General features: G+C 41.0%; 1 protein-coding gene across 1 annotated transcript in view; it reads right to left on the reverse strand.

The window, feature by feature from the left end:
* The window catches only part of LOC126481479 (aldehyde dehydrogenase 1A1-like), a 112,012-nt gene extending 98,489 nt beyond the window's left edge, over positions 1 to 13,523 (reverse strand). The window contains exons 1-3 of the mRNA XM_050105258.1: positions 13,423 to 13,523; positions 9,170 to 9,274; positions 8,802 to 8,903 (exon numbers count right to left, since the gene is read on the reverse strand). Coding sequence (XP_049961215.1) covers positions 8,802 to 8,903; positions 9,170 to 9,274; positions 13,423 to 13,455 — 240 coding nt within the window. The 5' untranslated portion in view covers positions 13,456 to 13,523. The remainder of the gene's footprint in view (positions 1 to 8,801; positions 8,904 to 9,169; positions 9,275 to 13,422) is intronic.
* Positions 13,524 to 18,513: the final 4,990 nt, after the last annotated feature.

The raw sequence follows: 18,513 nt of genomic DNA on the forward strand, positions 1-18,513 counted from the left end.
GTGCATAGATCCTCAGAAATCAGCACCGAGAACGACCACCTCTGGCCGTAATAAAGGCATTTGTACACCTGGGCATTAAGTCAAACAGAGCTTGGATGACGCGTACAGGTACAGCTGCCCATGCAGCTTCAACACGATACCACAGTTCATCAAGAGTGGTGAATGGCGTATTGTGACGAGCCAGTTGCTCGACCACCATTGACCAGACGTTTTCAATTGGTGAGAGATCTGGAGAATGTGCTGGCCAGGGCAGCAGTCGAACATTTTCTCTATCCAGAAAGGTCCGTACAGAACCTGCAACATGTGGTCGTACATTATCCTGCTGAAGTGTAGGGTTCTCCAGGGATCGAATGAAGGGTAGAGCCACGGGTCGTACCACATCTGAAATGTAACGTCCACTGTTCAAAGTGCCGTCAATGCGAACAAGAGGTGGCCGAGAAGTGTAACCAATGGCACCCCACACCATCACGCCGGGTGATACGCCAGTACGCCGATGACGAATTCACCCTTCCAATGTGCGTTCACCACGGTGTCGCCAAACACAGATGCGACCATCATGATGCTGTAAACAGAACCTGGATTCATCCGAAAAAATGACGTTTTGCCATTCGTGCACCCAGGTTCATCGTTGAGTACACCATCGCAGGCGCTCCTGTCTGTGACGCAGCGTCAAGGGTAACTGCAGCTATGGTCTCCGAGCTTTTAGTCCATGCGGCTGCAAACGCAGTCGAACTGTTCGTGCAGATGGTTGTTGTCTTGCAGACGTCCCCATCTGTTGACTCAGGTATCGAGACGTGGCTGTACGATCCGTTACAGCTGTACGGATAAGATGCCTGTCATCTCGACTGCAAGTGTTACGAGGCCGTTGGGATCCAGCACGGCGCTTTGTATTACCCTCCTGAACACACCGATTCCGTATTCTGCTAACAGTCATAGGATCTCGACCAACGCGAGGAGCAATGTCGCGATACGACAAACCGCAATCGCAATAGGCTGCAATCCGACCTTTGTCAAAGATGGAAACGTGATGGTACGGATTTCTCCTCCTTACACGAGGCATCACAACAACGTTTCACCAGGCAACGCCGGTCAACTGCTGTTTGTGTATGAGAAATCGGTTGGAAACTTTCCTCATGTCAGCACGTTGTAGGTGTCGCCACCGGCGCCAACCTTGTGTGAATGCTCTGTAAAGCTAATCATTTGCATATCACAGCATCTTCTTCCAGTCGGTTAAATTTCGTGTCTGTAGCACGCCATCTTCGTGGTGTAGCAATTTTAATGGCCAGTAGTGTATTTGTATGGAGTGTATCCATTTATGGAAGTGAAACATGGACGATAAATAGTTTGGACAAGAAGAGAATAGAAGCTTTCGAAATGTGGTGCTACAGAAGAATGCTGAAGAGTAGATGGGTAGATCACATAACTAATAAGGAGGTATTGAATAGAATTGGGGAGAGGAGGAATTTGTTGCACAACTTGACTAGAAGAAGGGATCGGTTGGTAGCGCATATTCTGAGGCATCAAGGGGACACGAATTTAGTATTGGAGGGCAGCGTGGAGGGTAAAAATCGTAGAGGGACACCAAGAAATGAATACGCTAAGCAGATTCAGAAGGATGTAGGTTGCAGTAGGTACTGGGAGGTGAAGAATCTTGCGCAGGATAGAGTAGCATGGAGAGCTGCATCAAATCAATTTATTTTCAGGACTGAAGACCACAACAACAACAATATACGTAAGAGTACCAGCCTCCATAGCCAAGGTCACCAACGCACGCTTCTGTGGTGGCGCTCGACTTGGTGGATGAAATTTTCAGTGCGACTGTTTCGTCGATAACGTGTGGAGAAATGGTAGTGTAAAGTTCCTGATCTCCAGTCTTTGCACCAATGTTCTGGATTAATCTCCAAACTCCTAAGCAGCGTGTCATGAAGTGAGGGCATGCGACGCAACTGATGGCGATCCGTTCGTCGACTGTGGACGTTAAGCTCTGCGGCCCCATTGGTGCTATTCGCGGGGACTAGGCTATGTACCCGCACCGAGTTTCACCCTCCCCATTCCTTTCATTTATAACAACACAAACTCAACATTACATTGCAAAAAAATTATCACAGTAGTCCACACGACACAGCTACACACATAACACTTAATAAAAAGTCGGAGGAAGGCAACGGCAGACCACCCACCACTAGGATCTTGCCATTAGCGGCACTGTAGGATTCCTGCATCTGCTCCCCTAAGCTCGTATCCTTGAGTATGGGTCTATTTATTATTTGTTATTATACGTAAAAATACTGCATAAACTTAACTACGATAATGCAGTGCTTGCGTTGTTGAGAAGGACGATGCACTGTTCCTTGGGACATGCATGCGTGTGCGAAGGAACAGGCACTGCGTCTACTACAGCCATTATGAAATACATGAAATTTATTCGCCGTTGTGAATACGAACAATCGTATCAGCCGTATAAGAGAATGACGACAATGAAAATGAATGCCGCACCGAGACGCGAGCTCGGATTTCCCGTTTTATGCGAGCCGTCGCTTTAAGGGAACCCGGAACCAAAAAATGAAATTTTGGGTTTTCAGTTTATTGTGAAATAAAATACTACAGATCTTCCTCTTTAAAATGACATATTAATCTTATCTGTAGCTCAACTCCAAGTATTGAAAACAGTATTTTCAATAATGTGCTGTAGAGGACATGGATACATGTTCATTGAAATTTCCATGGATACATGTTCATTGAAAACATCGTTTTTCAAAACTTCCGGTCTTTCCAAAGATTTTATATTATTTTGGCAACACGATTTCGTAGGTAATTGTTTTGTCTGCGTATTGTAGTCTTTGGATACTGTTGTTTACTTTGAGCATTTGGTGGTTAATTGCACGATTTGTGTTGAATTTCTATTGCGTAACTGGAACTCATCAAATATGCCTCGATTTAGTAACAGAGTTTACAAGAGGAAGAAGCCTCCTCCGAGGTACACTAGTGGAACTGTGATAATTTCTCCGACCTTGGGAAATGATTCTGAAAATAGTGAGGTTATTCATGAAGTGAAATCTACTCCTGTCTCTAGCACAAGCAAGAAGTTGCATGGATCAACTGAAAAATACTGAAGTTTATTGGAAAAGTGTAGTGAGGATAACGTGAACGAAATAATTAACATTTCATTGCTCTCAAAGGTGATTGAGAGTTCAGTACTGTGTACGGAATGTTGCAAATTGAGTATGTCAGTAAATGTCAAGCGACACATAGGACTTGCAGCAGAAACCTGTCTCCATTGTACTAGTTGTCATTACAGTGTTTCATTTTGGAACTCAGAATATTTCGAAATAGGCCAAGGTGAAACTGATAGTGAGAAAAGCAAGTACTATGGTGTGAATATTAGATGTGTTTATGCTCTAAGTTCAATCGGTAAGGGATACCCTGCTGCTCAAATGTTTTGTGGTATAATGAATCTACCACCACCACCAACGAAATTCTCAAAATATAACTCGGTTGTTGGATCCTGTGTTGAAGATATTGCCCAGGAATCCATGAAAGAAGCAGTGGAGAAGGCTGTGGCGGTGAATGAAGAAATTCCAGATGTTCAGAATCCTCTGGACCTGACTTTCGCACTAGATGGTACGTGGCAGAAGCGCGGGCACACTTCACATAATGGGGTAATAACGGCAAGTGCTGATACTACAAAAGTTATAGATGTTGTAATTAAATCCAAGCACTGTAGGTGTCCTAAAAGAGTCAAGGATGAGCATGCAGAAAACTGTCGAAAGAATTATAGTGGGTCTAGTGGGGCCACGGGAGTTTCCGGTGTGAAAGACATTTTCAGTCGCTCTCTTCCGTGGTACAAGGTCAGATACCTACAGTTCCTGGGTGATGGTGATTCGGAGTCTTTTGCTGCTGTATCTGAGCTGAAACCTTATGGAAATGATGTTACCATTTCTAAACAGGAGTGCATAGGTCACGTTCAGAAACGTATGGGAACAAAGTTGCGTCGACTGAAGACCAAAATGAAAGGCCACGTGCTCAGTGATGGAAAACCTTTGGGTGGAGCTAAAAGATTGACAGGCGAGGTAATCAACAGATTGCAGAGAGACTATGGACTGGCAATAAGACAAAATACTCACAGTGTTGATACAGTGGAAAAGGCTGTAATGGCACTTTACTACCACACCTTATCGACTGCGAAGGAACCACTCATGGACTATGCCCACAGGGACCCAATTCCTGGTGCAAGTACAACAAATATCAGGGATCTGAACGTGTATACAAGCATCATCACAGTCTACCAGAAACTGTCATGAAGGCTATAAAACCAATTTTCAGATATCTTTGTGCAACTGAACTTTTGAAGAAATGTCTCCATGGACGTACACAAAATCAAAATGAGAGTGTGAATAATGTAATTTGGACCAGAATCCCAAAACTCTTCTTTTTGGAGTATATGATGCCATTGCTACGTACAACATTATAGAGTGCAATGTGCTGCAGAAGTTGGATGTGATGCCCGGAAAGTAGATGGTGAGTGCAATGATGTCGATGGGCAATGAGAGGAAACGGGATGCTGAAAGGAAAGAAAAGGGGCGTGAGAGGCAAGCCAGACAAAGAATGGAAGGTGTGAAGAGAAGGCTAGATGGGGAGATGTCCAGTGACAGTGAAAACCCCTCTTATGGTACTGGACTCCACAAAAATGTCAGTGAAACTTTGAAACTCGTTTTCCACAAATTCACTTTTTTGCCATATAAGGAACATTTTCTGCTAAGCTATTTGAGATAAAGGCTTAAAATTATCAAGAAATGTAAACAGTGCCAATATACACCTTGTCTCATAGCCTTTTTGTGATACATAATTGATAAAAGATTTTATTTCGAAGATACTATGCCAAAAAATGTGTCTATTATTTTCACAATAAAGGATGGCAGCCAAAAACAGTTGCAGGATAGAATTTTTTTATTAAAATTCTTGACCAAGGTTTCGGTACATATAAATATACCTTCATCAGAAGTACATTTCCTGAATAGAAAGACACATTCATTAGAAAAGCCATATCAACGAAAGTGAGAAACAGAAGCTTAAATAACGGTGTAATTGCTAAAGTAATACAGGCACACAATCTTTAGTACTTACTAAAATTACATCATGCACTGGAGAATAATGGAACAATTATGCCAAAAGGCGTCGTCAGTAATTAAAATATCATCTCCATTTGTACGACATGTGTAATGGGTACAGGATCAAAGCGAACAGTTTAACAATGTTACTTCGCCTATGAACTGTTGAGACACGAGTGTGAAGGCACTAAGGTAGATTGTTTCGCCGAGAGAGGGCACTTGCATGTGCCAGACTCGCGCATATTACAATCCATGAATACATACATAAGCGCATCAAAATTATTAACCTTGGTCAAGAATTTTAATAAAAAAATTCTATCCTGCAACTGTTTTTGGCTGCCATCCTTTATTGTGAAGAATTTTAACACAACCTTTAATAATTTTGATGCGCTTATGTATGTATTCATGGATTGTAATATGCGCGAGTCTGGCACATGCAAGTGCCCTCTCTCGGCGAAACAATCTACCTTAGTGCCTTCACACTCGTGTCTCAACAGTTCATAGGCGAAGTAACATTGTTAAACTGTTCGCTTTGATCCTGTACCCATTACACATGTCGTACAAATGGAGATGATATTTTAATTACTGACGACGCCTTTTGGCATAATTGTTTCATTATTCTCCAGTGCATGATGTAATTTTAGTAAGTACTAAAGATTGTGTGCCTGTATTACTTTAGCAATTACACCGTTATTTAAGCTTCTGTTTCTCACTTTCGTTGATATGGCTTTTCTAATGAATGTGTCTTTCTATTCAGGAAATGTACTTCTGATGAAGGTATATTTATATGTACCGAAACCTTGGTCAAGAATTTTAATAAAAAAAATTGTATCCTGCAACTGTTTTTGGCTGCCATCCTTTATTGTGAAGAATTTTAACAGTTGCTGCTGCAGCCATGTTTAAAATCTATTATTTTCAGTAACAAAATAATTAATATCTTCCCAAAAAACACCAATAAATTAAAATCCATATGGTACATGGTATTAAATATATGCAATATTATACTGTAAAAGTTTCATCATTCTGGTGTAAATAGTTCATAAGAAAATGTTCCTTACATTTAACATTGGAGGTATAGGACGTTCCGGGTCCCCTTAACCGCTGTGGCTATCCCCACACGACTCACGGCCAGGTCGAAACTTCCGTAATTCGTTCCTATGTCACAACCTGTATTCGTACACACATTACGTAATTGCCGTACAGGAGAGTATGTTTTAATTGAAAGTCGCTGCATGGTATCTTCTTTCAATAACCGTTAACTAAATATTACTACCTATTGTCCAAGGCCTGTATTACCTTTTGCTTGATTGCGAAAATATGTGTGGGAGGGGGGCAGGGACCGCAAATTGCATATCAGTAGATAATCCGAAACAGCGTCAACCGGCAAATTACTGTCGGTACAGGCAGAGAGGGCAGTTTCATTCTTCAACTTCGCAGACAGTAGATTTTTATCTGTTATCGATGGAGTCTATTAAACAACAATAAATTTGGACTTTTGTCAGAGGATCATGTTCAGTAGCATCCGGACAGGAAATTAAACTGAACGAGCTGAATCAGAAGTTTCAAATAACATTTCACCCAGTATTTCGAAATAAAACGTCGTATATCAGAATGGAAATTAAAATAAGTTCACATGAAATTTTTGTTAATCGGTTTTTGAATACAAATAAAATCTTGAGACAGTTTAATTTCGATAATTTGTATCCAGTAGCAATACCATGGAGCTTGGAACGCTGGCAGATGAAAAAAAAGTTGTCAATGATGAACCATTGGAAAGGACTGAACCCCATTGATAGACTATAGGGAGTCTACTGTACTCTGCAACAATATCTCGTCCAGACATTAGTTTTGCCATTAATTACTCAAGCTGATTTAGTAATAAACGTTACTCGAGCTGATTTAGTAATAAACCAATGGTTAGTCACTGACAAGTCATGAAACATATTTTGCTGTACCGGTACATAAAACGACTGTGACGTGTGGTATATTCTTTGATAGAGGCTCAACACTGTCTATGCTGATTCTGATTATGGAGATGAGATATCAATTAGATGTGGCACCAGTGGAGTTCTTATAATGCAAGGAGGACCCATTGTTTGATACAATCGAAAGAACGTCTTGTGGCAACTTCAACAGCTGAAGAGGAATACCGAGACGGTGTCCCTTCGGCCAATGGCATGTGTTGGGTAAGACGCCTTGGACAAGAACTTGGAATTTCAGGTTTCAATCAACAGACAGAACTGTGTGTTGAGAATTAAGATGACATACATACTTGTATATGTTGAAGAATACCTATGACGAAAAAACAACAAGGGGAAAGAAATATACTGAAATCCCACGAAAGTTCAGTTAACAACATATTGGAACCACTATCAAATTGAAACGACTATCGAACCACTATCGAATTGAAACGACTATCGAACTACTATCAAATTGAAACGACTATCGAACTGAAACATGCTGAATGTTCAAGTCAACTTGCTGAAATATTGACTAAACCACAGACTTGTGAAGTGTTTGTAGGATTAAGAAGAAAAATAACTAAGGAGAAGTGTTGAGATACAATTATTTTTCTATATCTTGTTGTTATACATAATGCAAGGTTTATATATATATATATATATATATATATATATATATATATATATATATATGTGTGTGTGTGTGTGTGTGTGTGTGTGTGTGTGTGTGTGTGTGTGTGTGTGTGTGTGTGTGTGTGTTCCATGTAATTTTTTTAGTAATTACTCTTTACTAAGTCAGCCAGTTGTTTCTTGTCCAAGCTTGTTGTATGTGAATAAGTTACATGAAAGTGTTCATCTTTAAACATCACCAAAAAGTTACTTGTCATTAAGACTAGAATTTATCAAGAACAACCATTCAACCAAAGACTGCATGACTAATCAGTTGCCCACCCTTGCCACTATGAGGAGGAATTTATCCATTGTAATATATAAGTACCCTTATATTAACAACTAGTGAACTGTTTTGAGTTATCAGTTGTATTGTACTGTGTACTGTATGTGACATTGTCTATACCTGTAACTGTTATTATTAGTAGTAGTAATATTAGTATCAGTAATACAGTGGCTACCTCTTAGTCATTATAAGTCACCAAAATTATCTTGCTCTATAGTGAGGAACCAACTAAAATGAAATTGCCCTATCACATAAACTGAGTGTTGCACTGGGGAGAAGAAGGGGGACAAATTGACGGATCAGAATTTGTGTTATTTTATTCCATCCATTCACTGCTTCTCTTTCGCTGTTTTTAGATGCTTATGTTACTACTCACATTAGGTAGTACGTATTTTTTCTATACCTGCACTTCATAACTGATTATGCTCACATATGCTAGTAGATACTAGTATTTTTCTGGTATTCTTCATGTCACTAATGTCCCATGAGTGTCTTTTATTCAGCATCTGGTTGATGCAAGGGTGCCCATGCTAGATTTCTTTTATTTTTCAATACAGTAATGACACGTCAGTGTAAAACTGACAGAAATAAATGTACTCAACTGCATTGTTTATAGAACAGTTGTTTTTATTGTGTTGTGAGTCAGTCTAACGTAGTTATGGACTATGCAGTATAATATAGCTTCTTAATTCCTCCAGAAGTCAGCTATACAGTCAAACCCGAATATTTGGAGACAAGTGGTAGAAAAAGTCGACATTTCTGAATTGTAATATTTACCTTGTGCATCAGTGTTGCTCTCTTTGAGGCATCCATTGTCCTCCATTCTGAGCCCCTCTTGAATGCTGCTTTAGCTGCAGCAACTGCTTTGTCTACATCAGCCTGTAACATTCAGTTTCATCAATAATCAAAGAAAATTGCATATGTGAGTTGAGTAAACACATTTCACTGATTGACTGTTCCGCTGGTTCTTGGTAGCATATTTTATGCGTTATATTTGTGATGAAAATACAAATGATTTGTGATGAAAATACACACACTACTGCTGTAATATTCTACAATATTATACAACATTACTGCAGTATTGTGCATGTTTTCATTCACAATAAACACATTTCCATAGAAATGAGAAAATTTGAATTTGTTACCTTGTCAGCCTCTGACACATCAGCAATTTTTTCTCCATTTGTAGGGTTGTAAACAGGAAATTTCTTCCCAGAAACTGAATCAACAAATTCGTTGTTGATGAAAATCTGAAACAAAATCATTATGTCAACTGTATTACATTTCATTAAGATAAAAATATAGAAAAAAATCACAAAATAATAAAATTAAAAGTAATAACAATTTGTGAAGTTGTTTATATATTTACTTTTGCATTGTAAAAAGCATGTTAGTGTTTTGTTATTTGCGTATTCAGCAGTGTAGGTTTGATAACTCTACTAAAAATATTATAACTAAACCCAAGAAAACAGTTTTCCACCGAACAAGTGCACATACCAAATCCATTTTGCTGGTGAACTGATATTTTCTACATGTGCTTAGAATAGTCTGAACTGAATAATATACAACTCAGAAATACATGAAAGTGCATTGTCATTTAGGTAGTAGTAATACTTCTTATTTATTAAAAATGTGGCAGACTAAAACTGGCATGGCAAGTATCACACTTCACACCTACCACACATTGCAACATCTTCAAGATGCATGAATATGGGAAACATCCAGATTGGTGAAAAGTTGTAGTTATGTTTACTTCATCCGTCCAATTGCAGGAATATACACCATGACTTATTAGTTGGACTACTGGAATGGTTCAAAATCTGTCTTTCCCTATGTGTAGTGGTATACTACTCTGTCTCAGTTTCACTCGATATTTTTGCAGATGATGTGAATTTCATCACAAGCAGCACTCTCTCTACCCCCTAGCCTTTGTTTTTCCATATCTTCTTGAAATGCCTCTTTCCAAAGGGCCTACTACTCTCTTGAAGCTACAAAACAGACATCAGAGGAATTCAGAGACACGCCTTTCCAGAACTCTTGGTATTCATCATAAATGACACAACGCGCTACAGTTGTAAAAATTATTTATTTCTAAAAAGGAAAGCAGGAGTTGTGTCCCATCTTCAGGTGTATCTGCTAAGTTATAAATCAATAATAATATTTATCCACGTTGTTAACACAAGAAAAGAAAACAGAAAGTCTTATAAAAAACCACGTGTGTAAATTAAAATGTGAGTCCATGTAGGATGCATTACTGAGTTTAAAATACACACATCAAAAAAAGTTTTGCATCACCTCGGCTCCGAGAGTTCCGGAACCTGTACAGAAAACTGGAATAGAGATCAACATAAACATCATTTCCGCCCTTTTTAATGCTCATGAAAACCGCACATTGCATGTTGTACCACGATACAGCGATACCTTCAGAGGTGGTGGTCCTGACGGCTGTACACACCGTTGCCTCTAATACCCAGTAGCACATCCTCTTGCATTGATGCATGCATCTATTCGTCATGGCATACTATCCACAAGTTCATCAAGGCGCTGTTGGTCCAGATTATTCCACTCCTCAACGGCGATTCAGCGCAGATCCCTCAGAGTGGTTGGTGGGTCACGTCGTCCATAAACCTTTTCAATCTATCCCAGGCATGATCGATAGGGTTCATGTCTGCGGAACATGCTGGTCACTCTAGTAGAGAGATGTCGTTATCCTAAAGGAAGTCATTCACAAGATGTACACGATGGAGGCGCGAATTGTCGTCCATGAAGACAAATGTCTCGCCAATATGCTGCCGATATCGTTGCACTATGGGTCGGAGGATGGCAGTCACTTATCGTACAGCCGTTACGGCGCCTTCCATGACCGCCAGCGGCGTGCGTCGGCCTCCCATAGTGCCACGCCTAAACAGCAGGGAACCTCTATCTTGCTGCACTCGCTGTACAGCGTGTCTAAGGCGTTCAGCCTGACCGGGTTGCCTCCAAAGACATCCCCGACGATTGTCCGGTTGAAGGCATATGCGACACTCATCGGTAAACAGAACGTGATGCCAATCTTGAGCGGTCCAGTCGCCATGTTGTTGGGCCCATCTATACCGCGCTGCATGGTGTCGTGGTTGCAAAGATGGACCTCGCCATGGACGTCGGGAGTGAAGTCGCGCATCAGGCAGCCTATTGCGCACAGTTTGAGTCGTAAAACGACGTCCTGTGGCTGCACGAAAAGCATTATTTAACATGGTGGCGTTGCTGTAAGGGTTCCTCCGAGCCATAATCCGTAGGGAGCGGTCATCCACTGCAGTAGTAGCCCTTGGGCGGCCTGAGCGAGGCATGTCATCGACAGTTCTTGTCTCTCTGTATCTCCTCCATTTCCGAACAACATTGCTTTGGTTCACTCCGAGACGCCTGGACACATCCCTTGTTGAGAGCCCTTCCTGGCACAATGTAACGATGCGGACACGATCGAACCGCGGTATTGACTGTCTAGACATGGTTGAACTACAGACAACACGAGCCTTGTACCTCCTTCCTGGTGGAATGACTGGAACTGATCGGCTGTCGGACAACCTCCGACTAATAGGCGCTGCTCTTGCATCTTTGTTTACATCTTTGGGCGGGTTTAGTGACATATATGAACAGTCAAAGGGACTGTGTCTGAGATAAAATATCCGCAGTCAACATCTATCTTCAGGAGTTCTGGGAAACGCGGTGATGCAAAACTTTTTTGATGTGTGTATATTAAAATAGTGCCGACAGAAAAAGACAAAGATCCCCAATTTAAAAAGCTGATGGGTGTACATGCAGCACTGGAGTGTCGCAAATTTTACTCAGGGGGGTTAAATTGTGTTTCCGTACATTCCTGCAGGTGCACAGTTTAGATAACCCCCAGTTTTGGACGTTTCAGTGTTCGAAAGATCGCCTATCTATCTTCATGCGCATCCACGTGCGGCACGCCTTTAAGTCAAGACCGTTGTAAGTTATGTAATGAGGATTTGGGATGTTGGAACTTAATACTTTGTATTTGATTCAACGGTGCTTTCGGCTCATTTAATTGGCGACCTTTGTCGTTTTATGTAGCTCGTCCACTGCGAGAGACTTTCTGGCCGGCCTAGGATTGAAGAGAATATCTTGTTGCATGCCATGTATCAGGCAATTTTAACATATTTTAACGTATTTTAAATTTAGTTATGCATCCTACGTGGACTCACATTTTAATATATGTACAGGGGTTTTTCTAGGAATTTTTGTTGATTTTGTTTAGCGCCTCTCCTGGGCTCGTAAGCATGTCAGCTGGACCCTAGACGACTGGAAGACTGTGGCCTGGTAAGATAAGTCCCAATTTCAGTCGGTAAGAGCTGATGATAGAGTTCGAATGTGCCGCAGACCTCACGAAGCAATAGGACCAAAAGTTATCGACGAGCCACTGTGCAAGCTGGTGATGGCTCCATAATGGTGTGGGCTGTGTTTACAAGGTGTGGACTGGGTTCTCTGGTCCAACTTAACCGATCATTGACTGGAAATAGTTATGTTCGGCTACTTGGAATCTACAGCAATTCATGGACTTCATGTGCCCAAACAACGATGGAATTTTTATTGTTGACAATGCGCTATGTCACCGGACTACAGTTGTTCGCGATTGGGCTGAAGAACATTCTGGACAATTCGAGCAAATGATTTTGCCATCCAGGTCGCCCGACGTGAACCCCATCGAATATTTATGGCAAGTAATCGAGAGGTCGGTTCGTGCACAAAATCCTGGACCGGCAATACTTTCGCATTTATGGACGGCTATAGAGGCAGCATGGCTCCATATTTCTGCAGGGGACTTCCAACGCCTTGTTGAGTCCACACCACGTCGAATTACTAAACTACGCCGGCAAACGGAGGTCCGCCACGGTATTAGGACGTATCCGATGACTTTTGTCACCTCAGTGTATATGCATACACAATTAGAGATTACTGATACAATTCCGTACAGATATCTATCAGTTCCTACGTAGTTCGTAAATACATAACAAATAGAAAATAAATTACGTTTTGCTGTTTGCAGATGACATGTTGTATATTGTGTAGCATAACAGCTACCAAAACAAGAGGACAATAATATAATGTAAGGTATGTTACTTTTCGCCAATTAAGTTATAAATGCAACTTTTACATAATGTTGTAAACGACGAAAATGTTAATATGTTAACAACAAATTTACAGTTAAAAATAAAAATAGAACCCACTGATGGTAGCACAAAAGTGCTGAAACATGTATGGGTGAAACAAAAGGAAAAAGGTGTCTTGCATAAGGCGGAACTCCTCATCCCATCATCCCATTCTTATGGTATTTTCTTCTTTAAAAGAAAGGGCTATTGCGGGCAGCCTATGACCTTGACACTGTTTAGCCAGCACTAACCTGCGTGTACTTGACGTCTACTTTTTTCGACATGATGTTCACAAATTGCTCCTCTTGTCTCCACTGCTGGCTGCCTACATAAGATGACAGACTAAACAATCTGAGCGGCTTAACATCGTATTTATAACGGACGCGCCTTCTTCCCCTCCTCAACTCGCTCGCCACCACTCTCCCTCTCTCAGTATCAGGCACACGCACCTTCCCCTCCAGCGGTAAGCTATTAGCTCTAGCTTCTTGCGTAACGCTGTATCCAACTGCAGGTCACTCTATATGCTTCATTACCAGGTCTTAATTTCGACCGGAACGCCGTTCCGGCATCTACCAGGGGATTTTATTTGAACTCACTTGAACAAGTCGGCACCGGAGGTTTAAACCAGTACAAGTGTATTAAAGTGCAACGTAACAATAATTTGCGGCCCGAAGTTGTAATCGTTACCTATCGATAACCTCAGGGCCGTTGCTAAGTGTTTAGCCGCCCCAGGCGTAGGTTTACCATCCGTCCCGATATATTAGGGCCGTCACAGTTATAGACTTCTTGTCCCGACATCCCAACAAGACCCAATTTTGTCCCGATTTTGCAAAATACTTTTACCAGCTTGGCTAAAATACTGAAGTAATGCCATCTGTTAGCTCAACAAATAAATGCAGCCTCAGTTGTTTTTATTGATGCCAACCAGTTTGTTTTGACAAGGTCGTCTCGCAGATTGCGTTGCATGGAGTTTTATTAATACGTAAAAGGGAAAAAAACCTGCTGAAAAAGACGAAATCTTCCGAAAAATATGGTGGACCATCTACTACTTCCGCAAAAAGTTCCATGTAATTGTGTTCCAAACAAAAAGTAATTATATTAAACAATTTTTTTTCCTTCATTTCTACATCCCCATCTCAAGAGTGTCCCGAATGGGTCCCATCTAGGTATGGCAACCTATCTAGGGGAGAACTGAAAAATAAGGCCCCCCTCCTTTTTACTATCATCGGCGTCAACGAAATCCCCCTCCCCTTCACGACCACCAACATCCAACGGCACAACAATGCTGACCTCCTATTACAATTTTAATCATTTAAGTAAGGTGACCAGGCGTCCTCATTTTCTGGGGACAGTCCTCGGTTTACACGAATTGAGGAATTCTGTTAATACTGAGGACAACGAATATTGTTAGTTTCTTACTTTTTGCACTCAGTTTTTGAAATTTCCCAAAATAATTGAAATAAGAAGAATGTGCTGGACATTTTAAAGTAGAACTTAATTGAATATGCCAATGCAACCAAATTTTGCATCAAATTTATTCAATTTCAAGAAAATGGCCTAATGAAGGTGTGAAACTATTTTCTGGTGAGAAAGAATTTTTCCTTGAATTTAGAAATTGTGCTGTACTGATGAGAGACATGCCTAAGCATCAGACAAGGACGTCTGGATAATGGTGGTGCTATTTCATATCTGTTTTAATTGAATTATTTTTAGGATGAGGAATAACTCTCACATATTTCAGTATCCACGTTCTTGCAATTGAATAAATAAATTATGCCTTGTTTTCATTTTAAATTAAGAGTAGCGACTCCTTTAGTTTTGAGGTAGGTAGAGATAATGGGTTTGCTTACTTTCGTCAAAGTAAGTAAAGAAGTATTCAGTAACTGTTCCGTACGCTTTCGAAAACAATTCGGAATTTTAATTTTTTCTTTTTCCAAATTTTCTCCACATTTGCTCAATTTTTTTGCTGTTTGATTTGTAATTAACTTTTTCCATCCTTTGCAGCCCGTAAAATTTTGCAACCCTAGCAGGCCGCCTAGTTTTGTCTAATTGTAGTAACGCCCTGGGTAACCTTCCGGTCGACTGTCTTTTGTTTACGTCTGGCGGCAACCTCAGAGATCTACAGTACAACCAAGATAAGTTGACCTTCGTTCCGAAGTTATGATCGATGTTTACTGCATTTTGTTTACAACTGGCAGCACCCTCTTCGATCTAATAGCATGGCGATGTCTCTTGTCATACGTGTCATTTAGAAATAAATGATGTAAGCAGTGTTTGAACATGAGCTTATGGATAACGTGCTTTCAGCTACAAGAGTATAAATTTGCGGCACTTCCCCTTCCCCGTCCCCCTCCACTTGGAAAGTGGAGTACAGAGTTTTTACAGAATTCTCATACACTTCTAGAAGTGATTTACAGTGATTCTATAAAACTTCTAGTTTAGCCATTTGTAGCATTATGTGACCGATCGTCGTGACACAATACTATGGTAATTACCATCTTCTCTGTAGAAAGTATAAAACCAGACACTCGAATGCAGAGTACGGGATTCATTCGTTTGTGGGTCGTTCTGCCTTCCTTAATAACGAGCTCGTTGGTGTAATGCGGCTCAAACGAAGGCTTTTAAGTCGTTCTTGTGAGCTGTGGCTACTTCCTTACGGGCTTCTTCGAAGTATTGTTGTTAAGTTGCCTACGAGGCGGACCCAAATTGTAGCGGAATGAAATTCACCGTCGCAGTCTCCAACAATTGCTAAACACAGCTTTCGGAACCTGTCCATACAGACATTTTAGCACTGAAGATGTTATATTACAGTTTGTTTTAACAATTTAAGAGTATACTTAGCTGTAAGTCGTGCCCTGATACGAAGTCACAAAGGTGTAACAAAGGACACATTCCTAGGTAAATCAAATTTTATATCCACAGCATAGTGAGAAGAGTAAACAAGACGAAGATGAAACACAGAACACACAGAAGTGGTATGCTACAAAACTCCTACTGGTAACACAATAGGAAATAATAAATTGCCGCTGGTACACATTTGTGATATCAAATAATAATGAAAGAAAGATTAGCCTGCTTAAGGAAGCGTGGTGAGTTAGTTTAGTGAATTATGTTTATTTAACAACAAGGGAACGCTACTGCCAGTTCCGGACATTCAAATCCGAAATGAGGCTAATCCAATGGACTACAGTAGGCTAAAGCCTGAAACAACGATAAGTCACATTTTTCAGGGCTGGCGTGGCCTGGCGGGAGTCAGCGATTGATGTTTTCAATAGAAAGCAGTTCCTCACAAGTCGTCAGTTGAACCCATTTCTAAATAAGTCGGACTTTGGGGAAGAAAGATGTGTACTTCTGGGACGGGAAGACGGCAGAGCCATCAGTTTTAATCTATGTGGAGAGTTCTTCAGCAGTCTTTTCTGTAGAAACACTCATTTCCGACACACATCTTCCGATATTCTCGATGTGGGTTGGAGACGAAGGCTACGCAGGTATCTACCAATATTGCAAGATGCCTTTCATGTTATTTCTCATATCACAATATTGGTTGAACTCACGCTGCAATTTGCTACACGTTTATGGCATCTGGATGAGCACTGAATGGGTACCAGAATTTGTCTTATCAAAACTAGTACAGGTGACTTAGCATGCTGTGACGAATGTGTTTGATAATTTACAGCTCGCAAAGTATAGTGTTTCATGAGCCAAAGCGACTAAAAAATACTATAATATTGATAACTTCTTATCTGAAGCAACTCTGTGGTATGATATTTTTGATGAACATACAAAGTTTCCGTATACTATAGAAAAGGTTGTATTAATTGCTGGTACTGTGCCTGCTGCTACACGCACAATCCAAAGATCCTTCAGAACTCCAGGAAGAGTAAAATTGTGATTGTAAACTATGATAAGTTCAAACAGGTAATGTGAATTGTACCATCCTAAGGGCACACGGAAGGCAAGTGATTGAAACTCTGATTTTACTAACTTAGCTATTGATAAATTTGGGCAACAGCCTCGTCGATTGTTATTCGCCTTCAAAAAAGATCTGGTATAATATTGCGTATCGAGCCGTTTTATATCACATTTAGTTCTTCACAGTTACAATTCATTAGAAGACAAATGACACCTACAACGAGGAGATAAAAGTCACGGGATAGAGAACAGTACACATACAGATGGCGGTAGTATCGCGTACACAATGTATAAAAGAGCAGTGCTTTGGCACTGCTCTCATTTGCTCTCAAGTGATTCATGTGAAAAGGTTTCCGACGTGATTATGTTGGGGTTAAGTTGTTTGGGGGAGGAGACCAGACAGCGAGGTCATCGGTCTCATATGATTAGGGAAAGATGGGGAAGGAAGTCGGCCGTGCCCTTTCAAAGGAACCATCCCGGCATTTGCCTGGAGCGATTTAGGGAAATCACGGAAAACCTGAATCAGGATGGCCGGGTGCGGGATTGAACCGTCGTCCTCCCGAATGCGAGTCCAGGCGTGATTATGTCCGCACGATGGGAATTAACAGACTTTGAACGCGCAATGGTAGCTGGAGCTCGACACATGGGACATTTCATTTCGGAAATCGTTAGGGAATTCAGTATTCCGAGATCACAGTGTCAAGAGTGGTAAGAATACCAAATTTCGGGCGTTACCTGTCGCTACGGACAATGCAACGGCCTACGGCCTTCACTTACTGACCGAGAGCAGCGGCGTTTACATGGAGTTGTCAGTGCTAACATGCAATCAACACTGCGTGAAATAACCGCAGAAGTCAATGTGGGACTATGACGAACTTATCCTTCAGGACAGTGCAGTGAAACTGGGCGATAATGGGCTACGGCAGCAGACGACTGATGCGAGTGCTACAGCTGACAGCATAACATTGCCTGCAGCGCCTCTTCTCATCTCGCGACCATATCAGTTGGAAGCTAGACGACTGGAAAACAGAGGCCTGCTTATATGAGTTCCGATTTCAGTTGGTAAGAGGCGATGATAGGTTTGGAGTGTGGCGCAGACCCCTTAAAGCCATGGAGAAAATGTCAACAAGGCACTGCGCATGCTGGTGGTGGCTCAATAATGATGTGGGCTTGTTTACATGGAATGGACTGGATTCTGTGGTCCAACTTAAACAATCATTGACTGGAAATAGTTATATTCAGCTATGTCGAGACTGTATGCAGCAATTCATGGACTTCATGTTCCCAAATAACGATGGAATTTTTATGGATGACAATGTCCATGTTACATGGCCATAGTTTTTTGCGATTGGTTTGAAGAAAATTCTATACAATTCGAGCGAATTATTTGACCACCCAGATCACCCGACATGAATCCCATCGAACATTTA

Source organism: Schistocerca serialis, chromosome 5, assembly GCF_023864345.2.
Source record: "Schistocerca serialis cubense isolate TAMUIC-IGC-003099 chromosome 5, iqSchSeri2.2, whole genome shotgun sequence".
NCBI classification, from domain to species: Eukaryota; Metazoa; Arthropoda; class Insecta; order Orthoptera; family Acrididae; genus Schistocerca; species Schistocerca serialis.